Consider the following 19828-nt stretch of genomic DNA (forward strand, 5'->3'; position numbering starts at 1 on the left):
TTTGGCCCGGTGCCAGAGGGCAGGGCGGGCCCACCAGTCCACAAATCAGGCCCGCCCATGAAAGGTCGCTACCATATTGTTTCAGTTTCGCCCTCAATAAATTTGCATCCCAAGATAGCTAAAAATAGACATCAGAACTCCAAAAAGCGTCTTCCACACCACAAAACTGCCCAATTAGACTTTGTAGGAGAACACCAAACAAAAAACTGGAAGAAAGTTCTCGTCTCTGCTGAGGAAAAAAATGTGTACAGTGGAGGAGGTGCCATCATGGTCTGGGCTGCTTTTTCTTTAAATAGGACAATGGAGGTAAAGATTGTGCATCAAACCACACCGAGCTATGTGGAGATTTTGAAGGAGCCGTCCCTCATAACTGAGGACCCTCATCTGTGTGGTGATGCCTGGACAATGTTGCAGTTCAAGGTGTCATTTTGTTGTAGTTAGTTTTAAGCTGCTGTTATTTCAAGGTGTGCGTTTAAATTTTATTTAGTATTTGTAAGAGTTTTATTTTTTTTAGTGCACATGTGAACACACATCATTCATTCTCTTGCTCCATCCTGCTTGTTCTCCTGATTTCCATCTAATAGAGAACATTTCAGGATTCAGGATGAGGAAGTTTTAAAAAAATGGAAATCAGTTCCAGACAGTGGATCCCCTTCATGTAGCCATCTTCACCACTGGGCACATCCTTCCCAAAAGTCTTTTAGAAACACTTACATCAAGCGTTCCAAGACAAGTGTTTGACGTCATCAACTCTCATCAACTAGATCATCCTTACTGAGCGTTTTGTTTGGATCCTTTAGCCTAGTTTCTACTTAATGGTCCAGTGCAGTGTTTTAAGTGTTTCCTTCATTAAATTAACCCATTAGGCCTGACAAAAACGTACCATTTTTGGTCTCCTATTAGTTGTAGGTCTATAGAAAAATGGAGCAGACCTCATCTGTTAGCCCAGCTGTTGGACAGGACAAGTAAAAAAAAAGAATTTAATATGGGTGGTGCACAGTGAAGGTGATCAAGATCAGGCTGTAAGAAGAAGAATTAGAATTACTAACTTTTCAGAGGTCAGAGTAACTTCTTAACAGGTGTGGGCTCAATACCACAGAGAATAGCACCCACAGTTCTGGGTTCAGAGCCGACGGTGTGGATACCATCCTTTGTGTCAGTGTTTTTATTGTTTATCTTATATGTCAGGAGAGAGACCTGACTGGCACCTCAGGAAAAGTCATCCACAACCTTTTACAACACGTCTTTTTTGTGTTGATACATTCTGACATTAAACAAAACTCAAGGAAACTGGTCTTCACCAACTTTTTAATTGCATGAAATTGAGATTTGCTAAAAGAAAAGAAAAAAACTACCAAGAAAAAAGACCAGTTGACTTAGATGTGAAATTTGTTTCAAAAAACTTTCACAAGAGTGCAGAGATCATCCAGCAGCATTGTGAGTGGCTGCTTCTGTCTCTGAAGCGACAGAGCTGAAGTACTTGATGGAGTTTTCAGAACTGGTGTGGAACTGATCAACCCACACAAGCAGAGAGAAAAAAGCAGGAATCCGTCAAGCTTAACAGGCGTCTTCATCCCAGAATTCTCCACCTTCTCTTGACACAGATGAAGGGTCTGCGTTCCCAGCACTCCACATCATCCCAGCATCTTCGGTCTGCAGTGATTAGAATGAAAAATGGTCATTAACTTTGGTTTACTGTGATGAATCATACTTTCTTGATTTCATTTTTTTAGGGTATTTGACATACAATTAGATATGTTTCAACTCTTGTGGAACTGTATTAATATAGATTTTGTCATCAATTTGGTTATATATAAAAAGTCATTTACATGAAAAATTCATTTGCAAGCAGTGCTGGCGGCCATGGTAATTGTTGGGCTCATTGGGACACCAGTTGGTGTACTGGTAGTTGCTCCCATCACTCCAAAACCAAACACCATTCTGCAAACAGAAATGTTTTGGTCATAAATGGTAAAAACAACCAGAAAATCCAAGTATGTTGAGTATGTTCATACCGTCTGAGCATCAGAGCCTCCGATCCAAGTTGGTGTGAAACGGCCTTGTTTCTTCTTTATCAGCCGCAGGAGTTTGTAGTTCTCAAAGCGGTTTCTAACCGAGGCCAGGTTGGCCCCAATGGACCGGCAGAAACTCTACATGACAGATTACAGCAAAGATAAGTCAAAAATCAACCACTTTCAGGATTTAATTAAATCAATAAACCCATCTTACCTCAGCTTGAGCCCAAGTCTTTGGGCTTGAAAAGTAACGGAAGCGGCGACCGCGCATTACAGTCCAGTAATTATGGAAAATTAGACGTTTCTTTTCCAACACCACGTTATCTTTAAAGGAAGTATTGGGAAGTTATAGAAAGCATGATATTTATCAATCACATGTATTAAAGTTGATTCATTTTTTAATCAAAGAATTCATGATGAAAGATTTTTGGCACAAACGCCTCCAAAACAGCAGGAATCACTGAGGAACTAGTTCCTTTGATCTGATTCCTGATTTGATCCTATTGACATGTTAAAAAAAACATTTCTGCAGTTCCGTACTTGCAGAACACTCTAACGTCTGCTCATATTTCCAAAAGTCTTTAACCCCTTCATGCATGGAGGTTACTATGGTGTACAGCTTTGATAGAACATATATGAAATATACGATATTAAGCCAAAAGAAAATGATCAGTTTAGAAATAGTAATTCAGATACGATGTAATGCCAGATCCTGGAATGACTGATGCTGAGTTCATGACTGTTACTTTTGTTACACTGTTCTCCATTCAGAGACATTGTCTCTATGTATAAGTCAACCTAAAGAGATAGAGGAACCACTATTACAGCACAATACCATATTTTATGCTATCTACAATTATACCTACAAATTGCCATAAGATTAACTTTTTTTTTCTACTGTACAAAACTGTATGAAGTACATTTAAGTGGACAGGTAAATATATCTTGTAGAATTTAAAGATATACATTTATTTCCTAAAAACCTTATTTTGTAATACTAAAATTTAATAAAAACTTAATTTTGTTAAGATTGTATTATAAGTCATGCATGTGAGGGTTAAAGTGTCTTGAAGGGTTTAATAAAAACCACCACTGACCTTCAGCTGGTTCAGAGGAAGCTGCCTGAGGAGCTGGAAAGAGTCAACAGATTTCAATGAGTTTGTTTTTATACATTTGGAGCATTAAGAGAAATACCAACCATCAGCTACGGTCTGAGCTACGGCGGCACAAACGAGAACAAGCACAGCCAACTTCATCATCGCCATCATCAAGGAGTCGAGGTGTCGGTTGGTTCCAATCCCAGAGGCTCTGTCTCTCTAGGTCCAACCTGCTGCTTAGCTCTGAAGGAAGCCTGGCTGGTTTATACAGCTCCTTATCTCCTCATCGTTGACTGACTGAGGAACTACTACAAAGCAAACAGAAGAAGATAAGAGGCTGATTCAGACTTATCATCCTCATGTCTGACCACAGAAGCATCATACGGGTAGAAAGTGAGTTTCTCATTTTCAAGAAACAGTTGAAGCAAACTCTAACTGAAATGGTACCATGACGATGCTGAACAGGAGGTTTTCAGCCGAGTTCACTCAATAGAACATAAAAAACGGTCTGTAAGGTTTCATCAACTTTGACAATTCCATGAGGACAATAAACCAATATACCGTATATGTTTCTGTGTAGGCTTTAGCTCCAATGTTGACTTTCTTTGAATTACCATAAAAACCCTTCAACCATTTATGGAATATTTGTTGGATTTAGTGTTATTTACGTAAACGGTTGAAGAAGTACGGTAGTTCAAAGAGTTTGTGTTATTCTGCCGTTACCTGTGACATTTCTGGTGTTAAAGCTTTTAAATGTCTACTTAAACACCAACACAGCACATAACGCCGGATTTACACTGGTTTGTCTGCGCTGCGTCTCCCTCACGTTGCATGGGGAGTCTGTGTCATGACTAGTTTATATTACCTCCATTACATCTCTGGCCTGTCACCCTCTCCCCCTGGCTTTTTAGGGAGTGGTCTGTCCTGCCACCCCTGGGTTGAGTAGTTTGTCCCCCCCTGAGTCCTTGAAAATGAAGTCTTCTTTTTTAACTGTGAAAACAACAAATATTTAGATCATTTTAAATTATATCAATAAACCCATGTATATAAACATATCAAGATAAGATAAAATGTAATAATCAAAAACAAAGTCAAACTATGTGAAAAAGTTATTAAAAAAAACAGACAAAGCTCCACTAATCTGTACAAAGTTGAAAGAATCTTTTTAAAGGGTTATCACAATTATGAGTTTTGGAACTGTGACATTTGTTTAAATGGAAACTCAGCTAGTGTGTGTTGGGGGGCCATTCCTACATTACTATGAACAACTGATATCATTGGTAAGTTTAGAGACTACTAAGGGTGACGGGCCCACAAGAATTAATGGACCCCTGTCCTTTATATCAGTGGAGCAGATTCAAATGTTTTACTGTTGAGAATTGAACATGGATATAGTGTTGGATCAGTGGAACTTATACAAACACAGAATGAAAGTCGTAATAGTAATAATAATCATCTGCACCTTTCCAGAAGCTCAAATCGCTTACAGTGTGTGCATTATTCATTCACTCATCATTAATACTTGGTGATGGTAAGATACTGCTGCCCTGGGGCAGACTGACAGAGGTATGGCTGCCAACGGCCCCTCTGACCATCACCGGGAATATTCATGCACATTCACAGGTAGGTTAAGGGTCTTGCCAACTGAGCTACCCAGCCGATCGATCAGATAATAATCGGAAAAACAGCTTTCAAATCAGTAGATAATCTCTAATTCAAAATCTGGGAAATCCATGCTGCATTGACAAGTATCATGAAGTGATCTTTGATTTGTAAAGTAAAGAACTTACAGGAAATGAAGCCTAGTGAACAACCTACACTGACCAAAAATATAAACGCAACACTTTTGTTATTGCTCCCATTTTTTATGGTATGATCTCAAAGATGTGAAAAATCTTCCACACACACAAAATAACCAGTTCTCTGAATGTTCACAAATCTTATACAAACAGACAACAAATAGACATGTTCACAAATCTGTCTAAATCTGTGATAGTGAGCACTTCTCCTTTGCCAAGACAATCCATCCCACCTCACAGGTTTGCCATATCAAGATGCTGATTAGACAGCATGATTATTGCACAGGTGTGCCTTAGACTGGCCACAAGAAAAGGCCACTCTGAAATCTTCAGTTTTGTTTTATTGAGGGGGTCAGGGGACTCAGACAACCAGTCAGTATCTGGTGTGACCACCATTTGCCTCATGAAGTGCGACAGATCTCCTTGGCATGGAGTTGATCAGGTTGTCTATTGTGGCCTGTGGAATGTTGGTCCACTCTTCTTCAATGGCTGTGCGAAGTTGCTGGATATTGGCAGGAACTGGAACACGCTGTCCTATACGCCGATCCAGAGCATCCCAAACATGCTCAATGGGTGACATGTCCGGTGAGCATGCTGGCCATGCAAGAACTGGGATGTTTTCAGCTTCCAAGAATTGTGTACAGATCCTTGCAACATGGGACCGTGCATTATTATGCTGCAACATGAGGTGATGTTGTTGGATGTACGGCACAACAATGTGCCCCAGGATCTCGTCACGGTATCTCTGTGCATTCAAAATGCCATCAATGAAATGCACCTGTGTTCTTTGCCTATAACATACTGTATGCCTGCCCATACCATAACCCCACCACCACCATGGGCTACTCGATCCACAACATTGACATCAGAAAACCGCTCACCCACACGACGCCACACACGCTGTCTGCCATCTGCCCTGAACCGTGTAAACCGGGATTCATCCGTGAAGAGAACACCTCTCCAACATGCCAGACGCCATCGCATGTGAGCATTTGCCCACTCAAGTCGGTTACGACGACGAACTGGAATGAGGTTGAGACCTCGATGAGGACGACGAGCATGCAGATGAGCTTCCCTGAGATGGTTTCTGACAGTTTGTGCAGAAATTCTGTGGTTATGCTAACCAATTGTTTCAGCAGCTGTCCGAGTGGCTGGTCTCAGACGATCTTGAGGTGGACATGCTGGATATGGAGGTCTTGGGCTGGTGTGGTTACACGTGGTCTGCGGTTGTGAGGCCGGTTGGATGTGCTGCCAAATTCTCGGAAACGCCTTTTGGAGACGGCGTTTGGTGGAGAAATGGACACTCAATTCCCTAGCAACAGCTCTGGTGGACATTCCTGCTATCAGCATGCCAATTGCACGCTCCCTCAAAACTTGTGACATCTGTGGCATTGTGCTGTGAGATGCAACTGAAGATTTCAGAGTGGCCTTTTCTTTTGGCCAGTCTAAGGCACACCTGTGCAATAATCAGGCTGTCTAATCAGCATCTTGATATGGCACACCTGTGAGGTGTGATGGATTGTCTTGGCAAAGGAGAAGTGCTCACTATCACAGATTTAGACAGATTTGTGAACAATATTTCAGAGAACTGGTTATTTTGTGTATGTGGAAAATGTTTCACATCTTTGAGTTCATACCATAAAAAATGGGAGTGTTGCCTTTATATTTTTGGTCAGTGTAAAAGAGACATCAAGACCTGGATGACAATTAATTACCTCCTCTTGAACCCAGAAAAAACTGAGGTCATTATACTTGGTCCTAAAAACCTCAGAGATGCTCTGTCTGCTCAGATAGTCTCCCTGGATGGCATAAGTATAGCCTCCAATTCCACAGTTAGAAACCTTGGGGTTTTATTTGACCAGGATTTATCATTTAAGGCTCACATATCTCAGGCGTGTAGAACTGCCTTTTTTCACGTGCAGAATATTGCTAAGATCAGAAATATACTTTCTAAGAGTGATGCTGAAAAACTCATCCATGCATTTGTTACGTCGAGGCTGGATTACTGTAACTCCTTGTTAGCAGCGTGTCCTAAGAGTTCCTTAAGAAGTCTCCAGCTTGTTCAGAACGCAGCAGCTAGATTGTTAGCTGGAACTAGCAGAAGAGATCACATCACTCCTGTGTTAGTTTCGCTCCATTGGCTCCCAGTTGATTCTAGAATCAAGTTCAAGATCCTCCTGTTAACCTATAAGGCCTTACATGGACTGGCCCCGTCCTATATTAAGGACCTCATAGTCCCTTACCATCCAATCAGAACACTTCGCTCGCAAAATGCAGGACTGCTTGTGGTTCCTAGAATTAGTAAAAGTACGGTTGGAGGTAGAGCGTTTAGCCACCAAGCCCCTGTCTTATGGAATAAACTCCCAGCTCATGTAAGAGAGGCCGACTCAGTTTCTACTTTCAAAGTTAGACTGAAAACATTCCTATTTGGACAGGCTTATTGTCAGACTAGTTAGTATTCAGAGATTATTTAACTTAATGTTAATATGTTTAAATTAAGCTTAATAATTATAACTATTTGTTGTAGGTAGGCTGCTAGAAGTTTGAAGCTGGGGTAACTATGGTGCACTTGGGTTCTGTCCTCTTTTCTCATCTACTTCTACCCTTCCTCTCTTTTCTATTTTTGATCATCATTTATCATTTAGTTCTCCATGCCTCTGTTTGGTGCAGTGATTCGTGTATTGTCCCTCTTTCCCTCTCCCCTCCTGGGGAGTGGGAGTGCTTCCAGATTCCAGTTGGCTCATCCGTGCTCCAGTTCCTGGCCGTGTACCTCGCCTCTACCACTGCTTCTACACCTGGCTATGGATCCTGTCTCCGGCTCAACTCGCACCCCCGGCCGTCCCCCCCAACTACATCTGGATGAAGCTCGTCTGCTGGACTTTAAATATGTAGTTGTGGATTTAGATAAGTTAATTTTTCTCTATGAGTTCTGGTAAATCGCCTGTCCGTCCTGGGGGAGGATCTCTTCTTCAAGTGGGCACCCCTGAGGTTTCTTCTTTTTTTCCGGAATCATTTTTTTTAGGAGTTTTTCCTTACCGCGAAGGGGGGTCTAAGGGCAGGGATGTCCAGTTTGGCTTAGTCTGATTGTTGTTTCATTTTAGTATTTTCCTATTGAATTCTATGCATATATGATCCTTTTTGATTGTATGTTTACTTTACAATTACCGGTATAAAGCCCATCAAGACGACTATTGTTGTGAATTTGGGCCATATAAATAAAATTGAATTGAATTAAAAGGTTGTGAGCGTGGGGCAAAATCAACTTTAGACATGAGCTGGCTCCAATCATTCACTTCAAAGAGTGGCTTAAGACCGTGTCGCACAGCTACTACGTACATTTTACTCATTTTCCAGGTATGACATTTTGTGATACATGCGTAATATACTTTTCAGAAGTGTTTCTTGTATTCATCATTCGTCCATGTGTGCAGATGTCCTTCAAGGGTTTTGACCGACGGGTCTATATGTGAATTCGTTTTTTGTTTTTGTTTTTCTGTTTAAAATGCTTTTTTATTTGAGAATTACGCAGTTTAGACATATTTAACATAGATTAGACACAATTAGTATGTGAATGTCATGTAGGTGTGTGTGCTTTTCGCAAGATGCATACACAAATTTGTGACTTTCCATGATCATTCCACATATGTCAAATGGAGTCTTCATGCATGTACCACAGATGTATAACTTTTATATCATGTATATGGCGCACATATCACATTAAAAGTACAAAATTGACGCTTGAACCACAAATGAATTACACATAAACAGCTCAATAATCTACGCTGATTTTTCTTCGCGTATGGTACTTCTGTGGTTTTAACTTGGTCCATTTGTGATGGATCTGGGATATTTGCACGTGAAGACTACGGCTTTTCTCAGTTTTTTCACAAATATTCAGGTCTGACAAATTTTCCTCTGTGCATTATACGCAAAATGTACAGTCAAGGTGAAAAGTTTGAGAGTGACACAAATATTAGTTTTCACAAAGTTTGCTACTAAACTCCTTTTAGATCTTGCTTCATTTGTTTCTATGATGTACCTAAATATAATAACAAGCACTTTATACGTTTCTGAGGCTTTTATCGTCAATGACATGACATTTATGCAAAGAGTCAGTGTTTGCAGTGTTGGCCCTTTGTTTTAAGGACCTCTGCAATTCGACTGGGCATGCACTCCATCAACTTCTGGACCAAATCCTGACTGACAGCAACCTAATCTTTCAGAATCACTTCTTGGAGTTTGTCAGAATTAGTGGCTACAAGTTCTCAATGGGATTAAGATCTGGGGACTTTCCCGGCCCTGGACCCAAAATATCAACGTTTTGGTCCTCGAGCCTCTTAGTTTTCACTTTAGCCTTATGACACGGTGCTCCATTGTCCTGGAAAATGCATTGTTGGACTGTTGTTGGATTGTTGGTAGAAGCTGCCGTTGGATGTGTTCTAGCACCGTTCTTTATTCATGGCTGTGTTTTTGGGCCAAATGGTGAGTAAGCCCACTCCCTTGGATGAGAAGCAACCCCACACAAGAATGGACTCTGGATGCTTTACTGTTGGCATGACACGGGACTGATGGTAGCACTCACCTTTTCTTCTCAGGACAAGCCTTTTCCCAGATGCCCCAAACACTCGGAAAGAGGCATCATGGGAGAATCTGACTTTACCACAGTCTTTAGGAGTTCATTGGCCATACTTTTTGCAGAAGATCAATCTGTCAGTGATGTTTTTTTGGAGAGGAATGGCTTCTTTGCTGCCCTTCTTGAAACCAGGCCATTTTCGAAAAGTCTTAACCTCACTGTGCGTGCAGACGTGCTCACACCTGCCTGCTGCCTTTCCTGAGAAACTTCTGCACCGGTGGCACTCCCATCCCACAGCTGAATCCTCTTTAGGAGACAATCCTGGCACTTGCTTGACTTTTTTGGATGCCCTGAAGGCTTCTTAACAGGAATTGAACCTCTTTCCTTGAAGTTTTTGATCATCCTATGAATTGTTGATTTAGGTGCAATTCTAGTTGCAACAACATCCTCGCTCTTGAAGCCATTTTAATGCAACTCAATGAAGCTGCACGCGTTTCTTTGCAGGTCACCATGGTTACCAATGGAAGAACAGTGATTTCAAACTTTTAACATGTCAAATCTGCCATTCTAACCCAATCAGCCTGACATCATGATCTCCAGCCTTGTGCTTGTCCACATACCTACCTGAGTTAACAAGAAGATTACTGAAATGATCTCAGCAGGTCCTTTAGGCCTGGTGAGAATCACCTTCTATGACTTCTCCAGTGCCTTTAACACCATCCAGGCTTCTTCACTGGGTGATAAGCTGAGGCTGATGGGTGCTGGTGCGTCCACCGTCTCCTGGATCACTGACTACCTGACAGACAGGCCACAGTTTGTCCGACTGGGCGGCGTCCTGTCTGACGCTGTCTGAGATTTTTGGCACAACTCAGAGTCATGTCACCTACAGAAATTCTCTGATGACTCTGTGGTTGTGGGGTGTATAAGCGATGGACGGGAGGAGGAGGCTGGTGGACGGATTTGTGGAGTGGGCTGGAGAGAATCACCTGCTGCTCAATGTGGACAAGACCAGGGAGATGGTGATGGACTTCCAGAGGAAAGGGACAGTCTTACAGCCCCTCTGCATCCTGGGCAGGGATGTGGAGGTGGTGGAGGAGTATAAATACCTGGGTGTGACTATCAACAGCAGACTGAGCTGGAGGAACCACAGCACTGCTGTGTACAAGAAGGCCTGCAGCAGATTCTACTTCCTAAAGAAGCTGAGGTCATTTGATGTGTGCAGCAAGATGCTGGGGATCTTCTACCAGTCTGTGGTAGCCAACACCTTGTTTTCCTCTGTGGTCTGCTGGGGAAGCAGCATTGCAGTCAGTGACACCAACAGACTGAACAAGCTGATCAGGAAGGCGGGTTCTGTCATTGGCTGCAAACAGGACACATTTGAAGCAGTGATGGAGAGGAGGTCCCTGAACAGACTCCTTTCAATCATGGACAACCCAGAGCATCCTCTCCACCCTGTTCTGGACAAACAGCGGAGCTCCTTCTCTGGAGGCTCAGACAGCTCCGCTCCAAAACTGCCCAGTACCAGAAATCATTCATACCAAATGCAATAACCCTGTACAACAACTCACTATGTAAAAGATAACCTTTGCACATTTTTATTAACTATTTATTTCTTTTTTTTCTATTTTGCACATGTCTTTTGCACATCTTTTTACCTGCACTGTTCTGTAAATAGCTTTTTAAATTATACTACCTTGTTGTTTGCATTCATGCTACATTTTCTTTGTTCTTGTTTTTTTTATATTATTCTTAGTCTTTTTTTCCCTCTGCTGTCAGTTGCTATGGTGACAAACAAATTTCCCATGTGTGGGATCAATAAAGTATTTCTGATTCTGATTCTTTAACCCTTGTGTGGTGTTCATATTGTTGTTACTCAGCCAGTGTTCGTGGGTCTGGTGGACCCGTTGCATGTTGTGGTTTTTAATGCCTCACAATCAAACACTTTGATGTTAAAATACTCCACAGATGTTTACCTCATCCAATTACAAGCCGTATATTTGGTTAATATTTGCCCTTTACCTTTGTTAGATCACATTCATAACTCATTATTTAAAACGTGATAAAGAAAATCAATTAAAATCAAGATGAGTGGAAACAAATTTTCAAGTGAAGCAAGGTTTTTCAAAACTACTGACTTTTATTTATTTGAACACAGAAACTGAACCCATTCAGGTGCACAACACAAGCTGAACACATAGAGTAAACCTATTAGTCAAGACAACACATCAGCCCCATTGAACACATGGCCTTCTAGCCTCTAGCCTATACAACACATGGTCCTGGCTGCTGACAGCCTGGTCCTGTGGCTGGGTGCTGATGGCTTCGTTTTGGAACTGGCTGATGCTCAATCTAAATGGTAAATTGCGTATACTTTCTTCCAACAAGGACAAAGCGCTTTACAGTCACAGACCCATTCACCCACTCACACACACACATTCACTCACACATTCACACTCTGGTGGCGGCTCCACTGCCAAGCACAGGCGCCCGCCTACCACCAGAGGCAAGGTGGGGTTCAGTGTCTTGCCCAAGGACACTTCGACTCATGGGCGTGCAAGGCGGGAATTGAACCTGCAATCGTACGATCATGGGTCGACCGCCCTACCGCTGCACCACGGCCGCCCAAATCTAATCATCTTCTTCAGAGTCACTGTCAGACTCTGAATTTTCAGAAATGTGATCCTCAAATTCTGAAACCTCCTCTTCTGAATCGTCTCCCTCTACATCATCATCAAAAACGTCTCTCTCTTCTAAAATCAACTCTGCGCAGAAAGTCTTTTGGCCATTTTGATCAGTTGTGATAAGAAACCACACTGGCAAAGCTATATTTATAGTGTCCCGCCTCCAATTTGTAGCAGATAACGAGCGAGATATTAAAGATTCCCGCAAGAAAGTCAAATGGTTAAATGTCAAATGTGCGGGAGAACGAGAGCAAACAGAGTTGATTCTTGAATTATTCTAACAATGTTGCAACCTTGTGCAGAAACAGAACTCACATTTACAGTGAATCTTTCTCTCTCTGCCACTCCCTCTCTCTCTCTTTCTCACTGGTCACACACACACACACCCACCCACACACACACACACCCACACACACACAGCAGGCCCAGACAGGTAGAGGACAGAGTGTAGGTACATAAAACATCAATTTCCACACTTCTATTAGCCCCGGGTCCAGTGGACCCAAACATCTTATATGTAATAGAAATGTGTTGGGGGGGGGTATACGGTGTGTGGTCATTAAAAATGTATTCTGATATCTGTTTTTCACAGAAAATGAGCCAAGGCCAGTCTGAGTTTGAAAAATTAATTAATCGTATCATTTTTCTTTTGATAAAAAATGAAAACGGGTCCCACAGACCCGAACACCACATAAGGGTTAATGACAGCAATGAAATGCAGTGGAAAGGTTTATTCAAGATTAAAGTCCTTCATGGCAAAGAAGGACTATGCAATTCATCTGATCACTCTTCATAACTTTGTGACGTTTAATGCAAATTGCCATTATAAAAAAATTAAGCAGCAACTTTTACAGTTTCAAATATTTATGCCATTCTCAAAACTTTTGGCCCTGACTGTTTGTAATGGCCATGTGACACATTTTTAAAAGACCTGTTGTCGATCCTCCGGAACCTATCACTGCTTGTCAATTCCTTTCTCCTTATCTCCTGTAGGTCCTCTCATGGGATCTACTTTTGGGAACAGACGTCCAGAAATGTTCCAAAAAGCACAGAAACAGGTTGGTATCCAACAAAAATTTACTTTGTTAAATATTCATTGCTTCCATCTGTGTCCTTTTGTTCCCTTTGTGAGGATTAATGCGTTCTCAGTTCAAACTGTAAGTCTTGCTTTGTATTCAGGTCTGAACATTCCCTTTTCTCTTCCTGTTTTTCCCTCCACAGGAAACAGATCAGGATGCTGTCGCTCTCAGAATGTCAGAACTACAGAACGACGAAGGTGAGGTCCTCCATGACTGTTACTTTTTTCAGTTTCACAGCTTCTGCAGCCGTTTGAAGACGATGGCAGAGGTTGATAAATTATTTTAATAAATTATTCAAAATGAATCATCAAATTTACAAGACGTTTGGTTAGAAACAGCCCAGTCAAGATGAAGATCTGTCTGATGATGACGTTGGTCTATCAAAGATTTAAATTAGTTAGCAGCTCTCTTTCAAATCAGTCTTTAGTCTTAACTTTCAAGAAGTTTCTAAAGTTTAAAAATTTAAACTTCTGGGTTTTAAAAAATCCATAACTAAATATAGTTTTATTTTTCATCTTAATGTGGACGCGCTGAAATCTAGAGCTTCTCTATTTTAGCTGATTCCTTTTGTCATAAAAGTTTGGAGTAAAGTGTGAAAGGGGGGCCACAAAGCTTCTGCGGGTCGTAAAACAGCATTTGCAACTTTATGTACAAAAAGGTTCATGTTAAAATAGCTCAGTTAATAAGAATTAGAAACACAAAATGTGATAGATATTGTAACAGTCCCAAATATTTATGTATTTCATTTGTTACTCTACTTTGTATTTTACTTTGTGCTATCTAGTGGTCAAAGTTTGTGAAACAAAGTCTAATAAAAGTTCCTAAAAACAGAGGTCCTTGAACTGCTCACACTGCTATCATTGCACTGCTGCAGACACGTAAAGATCTCAGGTAAGATCAGTAGAATTTAATAGAAAAATTTAATAGAATCAACGATGTAACCATTTGTTTATTGAGTTTATTCAGTAAGTGAAAAGGAAATCTCCAGCCAAATGAGCAATTAGCCCCTCATGGATGTCAGCCAACGAGGTTTGTGTGCTTTTATTTTGTCTAATTTAAGTTTTATATGTTGTAAGCTGTAAAATCAATTTTGATGTTTTTATTTTGCAGCCAGTTCTGACGGGTTGTGATGAGCAAAAAAAAACCTATTTTAAAACCTCACGATAATTCCTGCAGGGTGCTACAGGGAGAACTCTTCTGCTCCGAGAGGTTAGACGAGACGGGGCCAGCGCAAGGGTCGAGAGGGACAACAGCGCCACCCTTTGACGGCCAAATGCACAACACAAAACAACTCCAGGTTCCCAAAGATGAATGTTGCATCAAGGACTCTGAATATTATTATTTAAAGAAGAGACTGCAGTAAGAAATAAAATATTTTTAGTTACTCTTTAATCAAAAGGACTGAGATAATTTATTTTTTTCTTTTCTTCTTATCTATTTATCTATGCCAAGTTACCTGTATATAGTTCATATTTAGTGTTTCACAGTTAACAGGAACTAGATGTAATATTAGTTTAATCAAGACAAGTAATTGTTCTTGATTACACACAGTGATTTAAGTTCACATTTATATTGCATTAGAAAAAATATAAATACATTTTGCAGTACTGTTCAGTTAAAGGTGTGGTAACTTAAACCTTTTTACTTTTTTAAACCTAAACATTTTTCTATTTTTCACTACAAAATACTGAAAACTAAATCAGTACGTTAAATCTTTAAACTCAAGCCCTAACAATGTCAACTGGATGTTTTGTCTGAAGCTGGTGAAGATGAAGTGACTTTTAGGCTAATTAAGCCTCCATCAGAAGCTGAGTGCACTGGAGATGATATCCCCGCTACCCCACAGAAAGAGTTCGTACTGTGACACTGCCACAAAAAACATGTTGAGCAGCTCTAACAAATGTTGCTAAAAATTCCTGGAAGGGCAAAATATATGTTTCTTATGCCAATATGAATGTTATGACCATGGCTGCATAGTGTGAGACTGCTTTTATAGACATGTGCAACTGTTTTAAACAGCCATTTGTAAATAAGGAGAGGCAGCATGCGCCTTGAAGAAGTCAACGGTGTCTACAAGGGGGCGGAGCTACTGATGACGCCGGGTGCAGCGAGGGATACACCTGCTGTTTTTCGCCGTGTCTGAGGACTACACTGGATATTTCCAGAGCCGCTCCATTTCAAGATCCACTCATGGAATTGACTTTCTTTTCCGGTAAACGGATTATCGCATGTTTTCACACACAGTGATGACTGAAGATGCCATGAAAGGCCTGAACATTCTAATGAACAAACAATGACATAAACAGACATCAAACATGCCTTGCAAACCTTCTTCTGGGTCACTGAGAACATCTACTTTTGCACTGCAAACATTTTACCTTTCATTTAGTTCTATTTAGTTTGTAACTATTACTCTGTTGTTAAACTCATTAATGAAGAACAACAGTTAGAAAGAGAAAGACTCAACAGTCTTCAACATTTTTGGTCTTTTCTCTTTGGATTGTAAATACATGCGTTACTGCCCCCTGGTGGCAGGAGCTAAACATTACATCTAATCAAATCAAACTGCTTTTACATGACTTTTCCTAGAACAGTACTGCAAAGCGCTTTACAGGTTCAAAACTGTTTGCAGTGGAATTATAAAAAAAAAACCAGAATGCCCTAAACCCTTTCAAAGATAATCAATAAATAGATCACAAATAAATCATAAATTGAAACCGAAATGGACATCTGGATGTTGCTGATGTGAGGATGATATTTTGGGGATCTGTCACCGCCAGTGACCGACCCACTCATGATCATAGAGGACGACACCACCTGATCAAGCATCAAGCAGCCAGACATGACCAGTGTCTGCATCCTTGAGGCTCTCTGAGGCTGGTCTGCAGGTAAGATCCAAAATAACTGAATAAAGCCTCAATGTAAGTTTTAGAGGCTTGCACCAGAGGACATCAAAGTCAATGAGGGCTAATACTGTAAAATTATGCCAGATGAATGTGATGCCCCAAAGACCATAAAAACATTCATAAACCAATCAAAGAACTTCAGGGAACCAATTTAAAATTGGTGAAATGTATTCCTGCCCCCGGTCCTCATTAGCACGCGTGGTGCTGAATTCTGCAGAAGGTGAAGGTTTGAAATCCTCTTTGTAGGAAAACACGAGAGCAGGGAGTCTCAATATTCTACTAGAAAGAAAGCATGCAGTAGGGCCTCCCTACCAGCAAGAAAGAGGAACGGTCAATGTTTGAAAGATGATGCAGTCCTGTTTTTGTGGAGTACAACAGAGTCAAAAATAACCCCAAGTTGTCTTGAACTGATGTTGAAGGACCCATAATGCAGGGACTTTTTGCTGCAGGGTTTTCTGCCACACCGTTCCATTCTACGCCACACCAGATGGGTTTTCCTTCAGCCATACTCGTGTCATGTCCACCCAATCAGTTTCTGAGGGGGATCGCCGGGGCTACACTTCATGTTCCATGTCCCTGAGGATGGTCGCCCTTCATCCCCCTTGGCCATGTTTCCTGTTCCTGGGAAGAGTCATTGGGACTGCTCCTCTTCGTGCCTGTTTTCAGAATTCATTTTGGTTTTGTTCCTCCTGGTACCCTCGTCTCAGATGTTTTGGGCATCTGGAATTTGCGCTTTTGGGGAGGAGTTCTGTAAGGATTTAGTGGTTTTGATTGGTTTTTATGTTGTTGGTCATGTTCTGAGTTGCCCTGTCAGTCACACCAATTCCAGGTGTCAGGTAACCCTTGTGCTATCCTATGCACTTTACCATTGGGGTCATCTAGACCCACTAGACAGTGCTCTGAACCTTTTTTCTTCAATGATTTGTGATCTTCACTGGTGTCCATGGATTACATGAAATCTTTCCACCTTTATCCACCTTTGTCATGGTAGGGAGGACACGTCAATGTATGGGTGGGGTCATCTAAGATAGCACAAGGGTTAATTGCCTTCACCTTTTATAAGTGTCTGCTTTGTCACTCTGTTGTTGCTCTCTGGGTTTAGTCATGGTTCAGTTTCAGTCACCAAGCCTGGTCTCCTACATTTTAAGTCCTACACCACCAGTTACTGACATGAGGTTTCTGAGGAGTTTTTTTTTTTTAGTTTTGATGAAATTATCTCTGTCTTGTCTTCAGAACCGATCACTAAAACCTCTGTTTTGTCCTGCTTGAGATGTAAGACGTTCTCTGCCATCCATGACTCAATGTCTAAACTGCAGTTTATAAGTGTGTTAACTGAGTCTTCCTCCTCAAGAGACACACCAATGTAAAGTTGTGTGTCATCAGCGTAACTATGTAAACAAACAACATCCCTCTTGATGACACCCTCAAGTGGCAGCAGAAATAGATGAAAAACTAGTGGGCCTTAAATTGATCCTTGGGTAACCTCACAGTGGATTTATGGACTTTTGAAGTGCATGTACCCGTACAATCTTTGAGAGAACAATAGAACCAGTTCAGAACAGTACCAGAGAGGCCCACATTTCTCAGCCTGTTTTAGAAAATTTTATGATCTTGTCATGTTGGAAAGAGGAGGAAGCTGCATGATGTAAAACAAGCAAATCGTGTAAAGGAAGGTGGTGAAATTCAGAAATTGGTATTGGTGGTTGACAATCCTGTCTAAAAGGTAAAGGTAATCAAGGGTTGATCAGGCTGTAAGAAGAAGTAGATTTACTAAATTTTCAGAGGTCAGAGTAACATCTGACCAGGTGTGGGCTCAATAGCACTAGGCGTTAGTTGGACTGGCAGGTAGGTGCTGGTAAATAAAACAGTGATTAATAGAGCCAGAGCAGATGGAGGTGGGTTTCAGGAGCCCCCCACCATTAATCCAGTTCACCTGTGGAGACAAAAATGAAAAACAGAAAAGGTCAGAAGATAGCGCCATCAGCAACGACCAGGAGAGGGAGACAGAGGGACAGGAACCTGCCAAACCCTGACAGATGGATGGTGTCTGAGGCTATTTTCCAGAGTAATACTTTTCATTTTAATTTACATACTATTTAGAGAGTGTAAGTGACAAAAACTCTTTAATTGAAAAAGAAGGAGGCTTTTCTGTAACATGTAAAAAAGGGAAGGGGGTGCTAAAAGCAAAAGTATTATAATTAAAAATGGAGAAACGTTTTAGCCTGATTGTTTTAGTTAAAACTGAGCAACAAGTAAGGACCTGACGTAGGTGTGTACCTCCCCTGATTAATAATAAAAGTTAACATTTGGTGAGGAAACCACCGTGAGAATAACAGATGCATCAAGTCAGGTTTTAGATCAAATCCAGACCTGCAACCACCAAGAATCATAGAGAAGAATAAATCAGTAAACTGTAACGAAGTGTCAGACAGAGTATAGTTTGTGTGAAAAGATACCATTTATTAATTATTCTAATTTTAAGAGAGAGTGCATTTCTCTGGTTTAACCCAGGGGTCGGGAACCTTTTTGGCCGAGAGGGCCATAAACACCACATATTTTCAAATGTCATTTCGTGAGAGCCAGACAATATTGTAGTGTCCCTTTCCCACACTGAGGCACAGACACTTAACCTTTTTTAAGGTTCTTTATTCTAGTTACTGCAGGCTGTAACTCACACCAAGAGCGCTCCCCAAACTTTTTATTCCCCCCGCTCCCGCAACAGCCCTCCTATTTCCTTATTCGGCCCATAGCTGAACCCCATTGTTCCAAACTCCCCAACGACAGGCTGAGGGACAGAACTGAGAGCCAATCAGGATCTTTGCTTGATACGTTCAATGAACTCCGGAACTTAGAACGCGACCCAACAGCCGCCCAGTTCAACTCAATCCACTACAACAGCGGTCCCCAACCTTAATGCGCCACGGACCGTTTTGATGTCTGACAAAATTCTCAGGAACCAGCATTTAATGTGTGGCAGACTACTACTGTAGCAACGCTACAATAGAGGAAAAGACACGTGATAAGACATACTCTGTGCTTTTACTTAGACTCGCTAAACATTGTACATCACACAGGTGTCATCATCCCCTCCCCTTCCTACACTCATGGTGCTAAAAAGAAGTAAACACAACAGGAAGAAATAACTATGGGTGAAACAACATAACTGCCAGATGAAAGGACCCGTAAGCAAAAAGAAACACCCGTGCTCAACCCTATTTTGACCAAAGCAGACAAAGGCGATTGATTCCCATTATTCCCTATGTTGCCAGCCCAGAGAGTAACCCCTGCAGCCTGTGGAACTCCGACAGCAGACCAAACGTGACCAACACTACAGTGCAACAGAGTGATATGATATGACCTGCATGAAAACTGTGGTATTTTCTAAACATAATATTAAACATGAATTATGGCAATTAGCAACGTCCTCTCTGCCCACAACACTCTCTGGTTACTATGGTAACGTTCAAAATAAGGGCATGGAAATGCGACTCACCACAATGCTGAATGGTTGGAGGGAATCTCCCGTTGGGATTAATCCGTATTTTAAGTAGGACTCCTGACACTGTCTATTAAATGCAGCTTTCTTTTTTTGGAAGTGGAAGGCGCCTCTTCTGTCTCCTGGCTGGGCCTTTTCCACTTGGCAAAGAAACTTTCCAGACGTTTGTTTTTTATTAATTT

At 41.3% G+C, this 19828-nt stretch overlaps 1 protein-coding gene across 3 annotated transcripts in view; it reads right to left on the reverse strand.

Annotated features, from left to right (window-relative positions):
• Positions 1-1291: 1291 nt before the first annotated feature.
• Positions 1292-19828, reverse strand: part of LOC101164187 (ladderlectin) — a 38917-nt gene continuing 20380 nt past the window's right edge. Inside the window, exons 1-6 of one of the 3 annotated variants that reach the window (XM_011487192.3) lie at positions 3214-3417; positions 3113-3145; positions 2230-2339; positions 2016-2150; positions 1830-1941; positions 1292-1653 (exon numbers count right to left, since the gene is read on the reverse strand). In XM_011487192.3, coding sequence (XP_011485494.1) covers positions 1571-1653; positions 1830-1941; positions 2016-2150; positions 2230-2339; positions 3113-3145; positions 3214-3283 — 543 coding nt within the window. In that variant the 5' untranslated portion in view covers positions 3284-3417 and the 3' untranslated portion in view covers positions 1292-1570. Of the gene's footprint in view, positions 1654-1821; positions 1942-2015; positions 2151-2229; positions 2340-3112; positions 3146-3213; positions 3418-19828 lie in introns of those variants that run through there. The other 2 variants (XM_020711562.2, XM_023948888.1) reach the window with 2 other exon arrangements.

The sequence above is a fragment of the Oryzias latipes genome, chromosome 18, assembly GCF_002234675.1.
Source record: "Oryzias latipes chromosome 18, ASM223467v1".
Lineage (NCBI taxonomy): Eukaryota > Metazoa > Chordata > Actinopteri > Beloniformes > Adrianichthyidae > Oryzias > Oryzias latipes.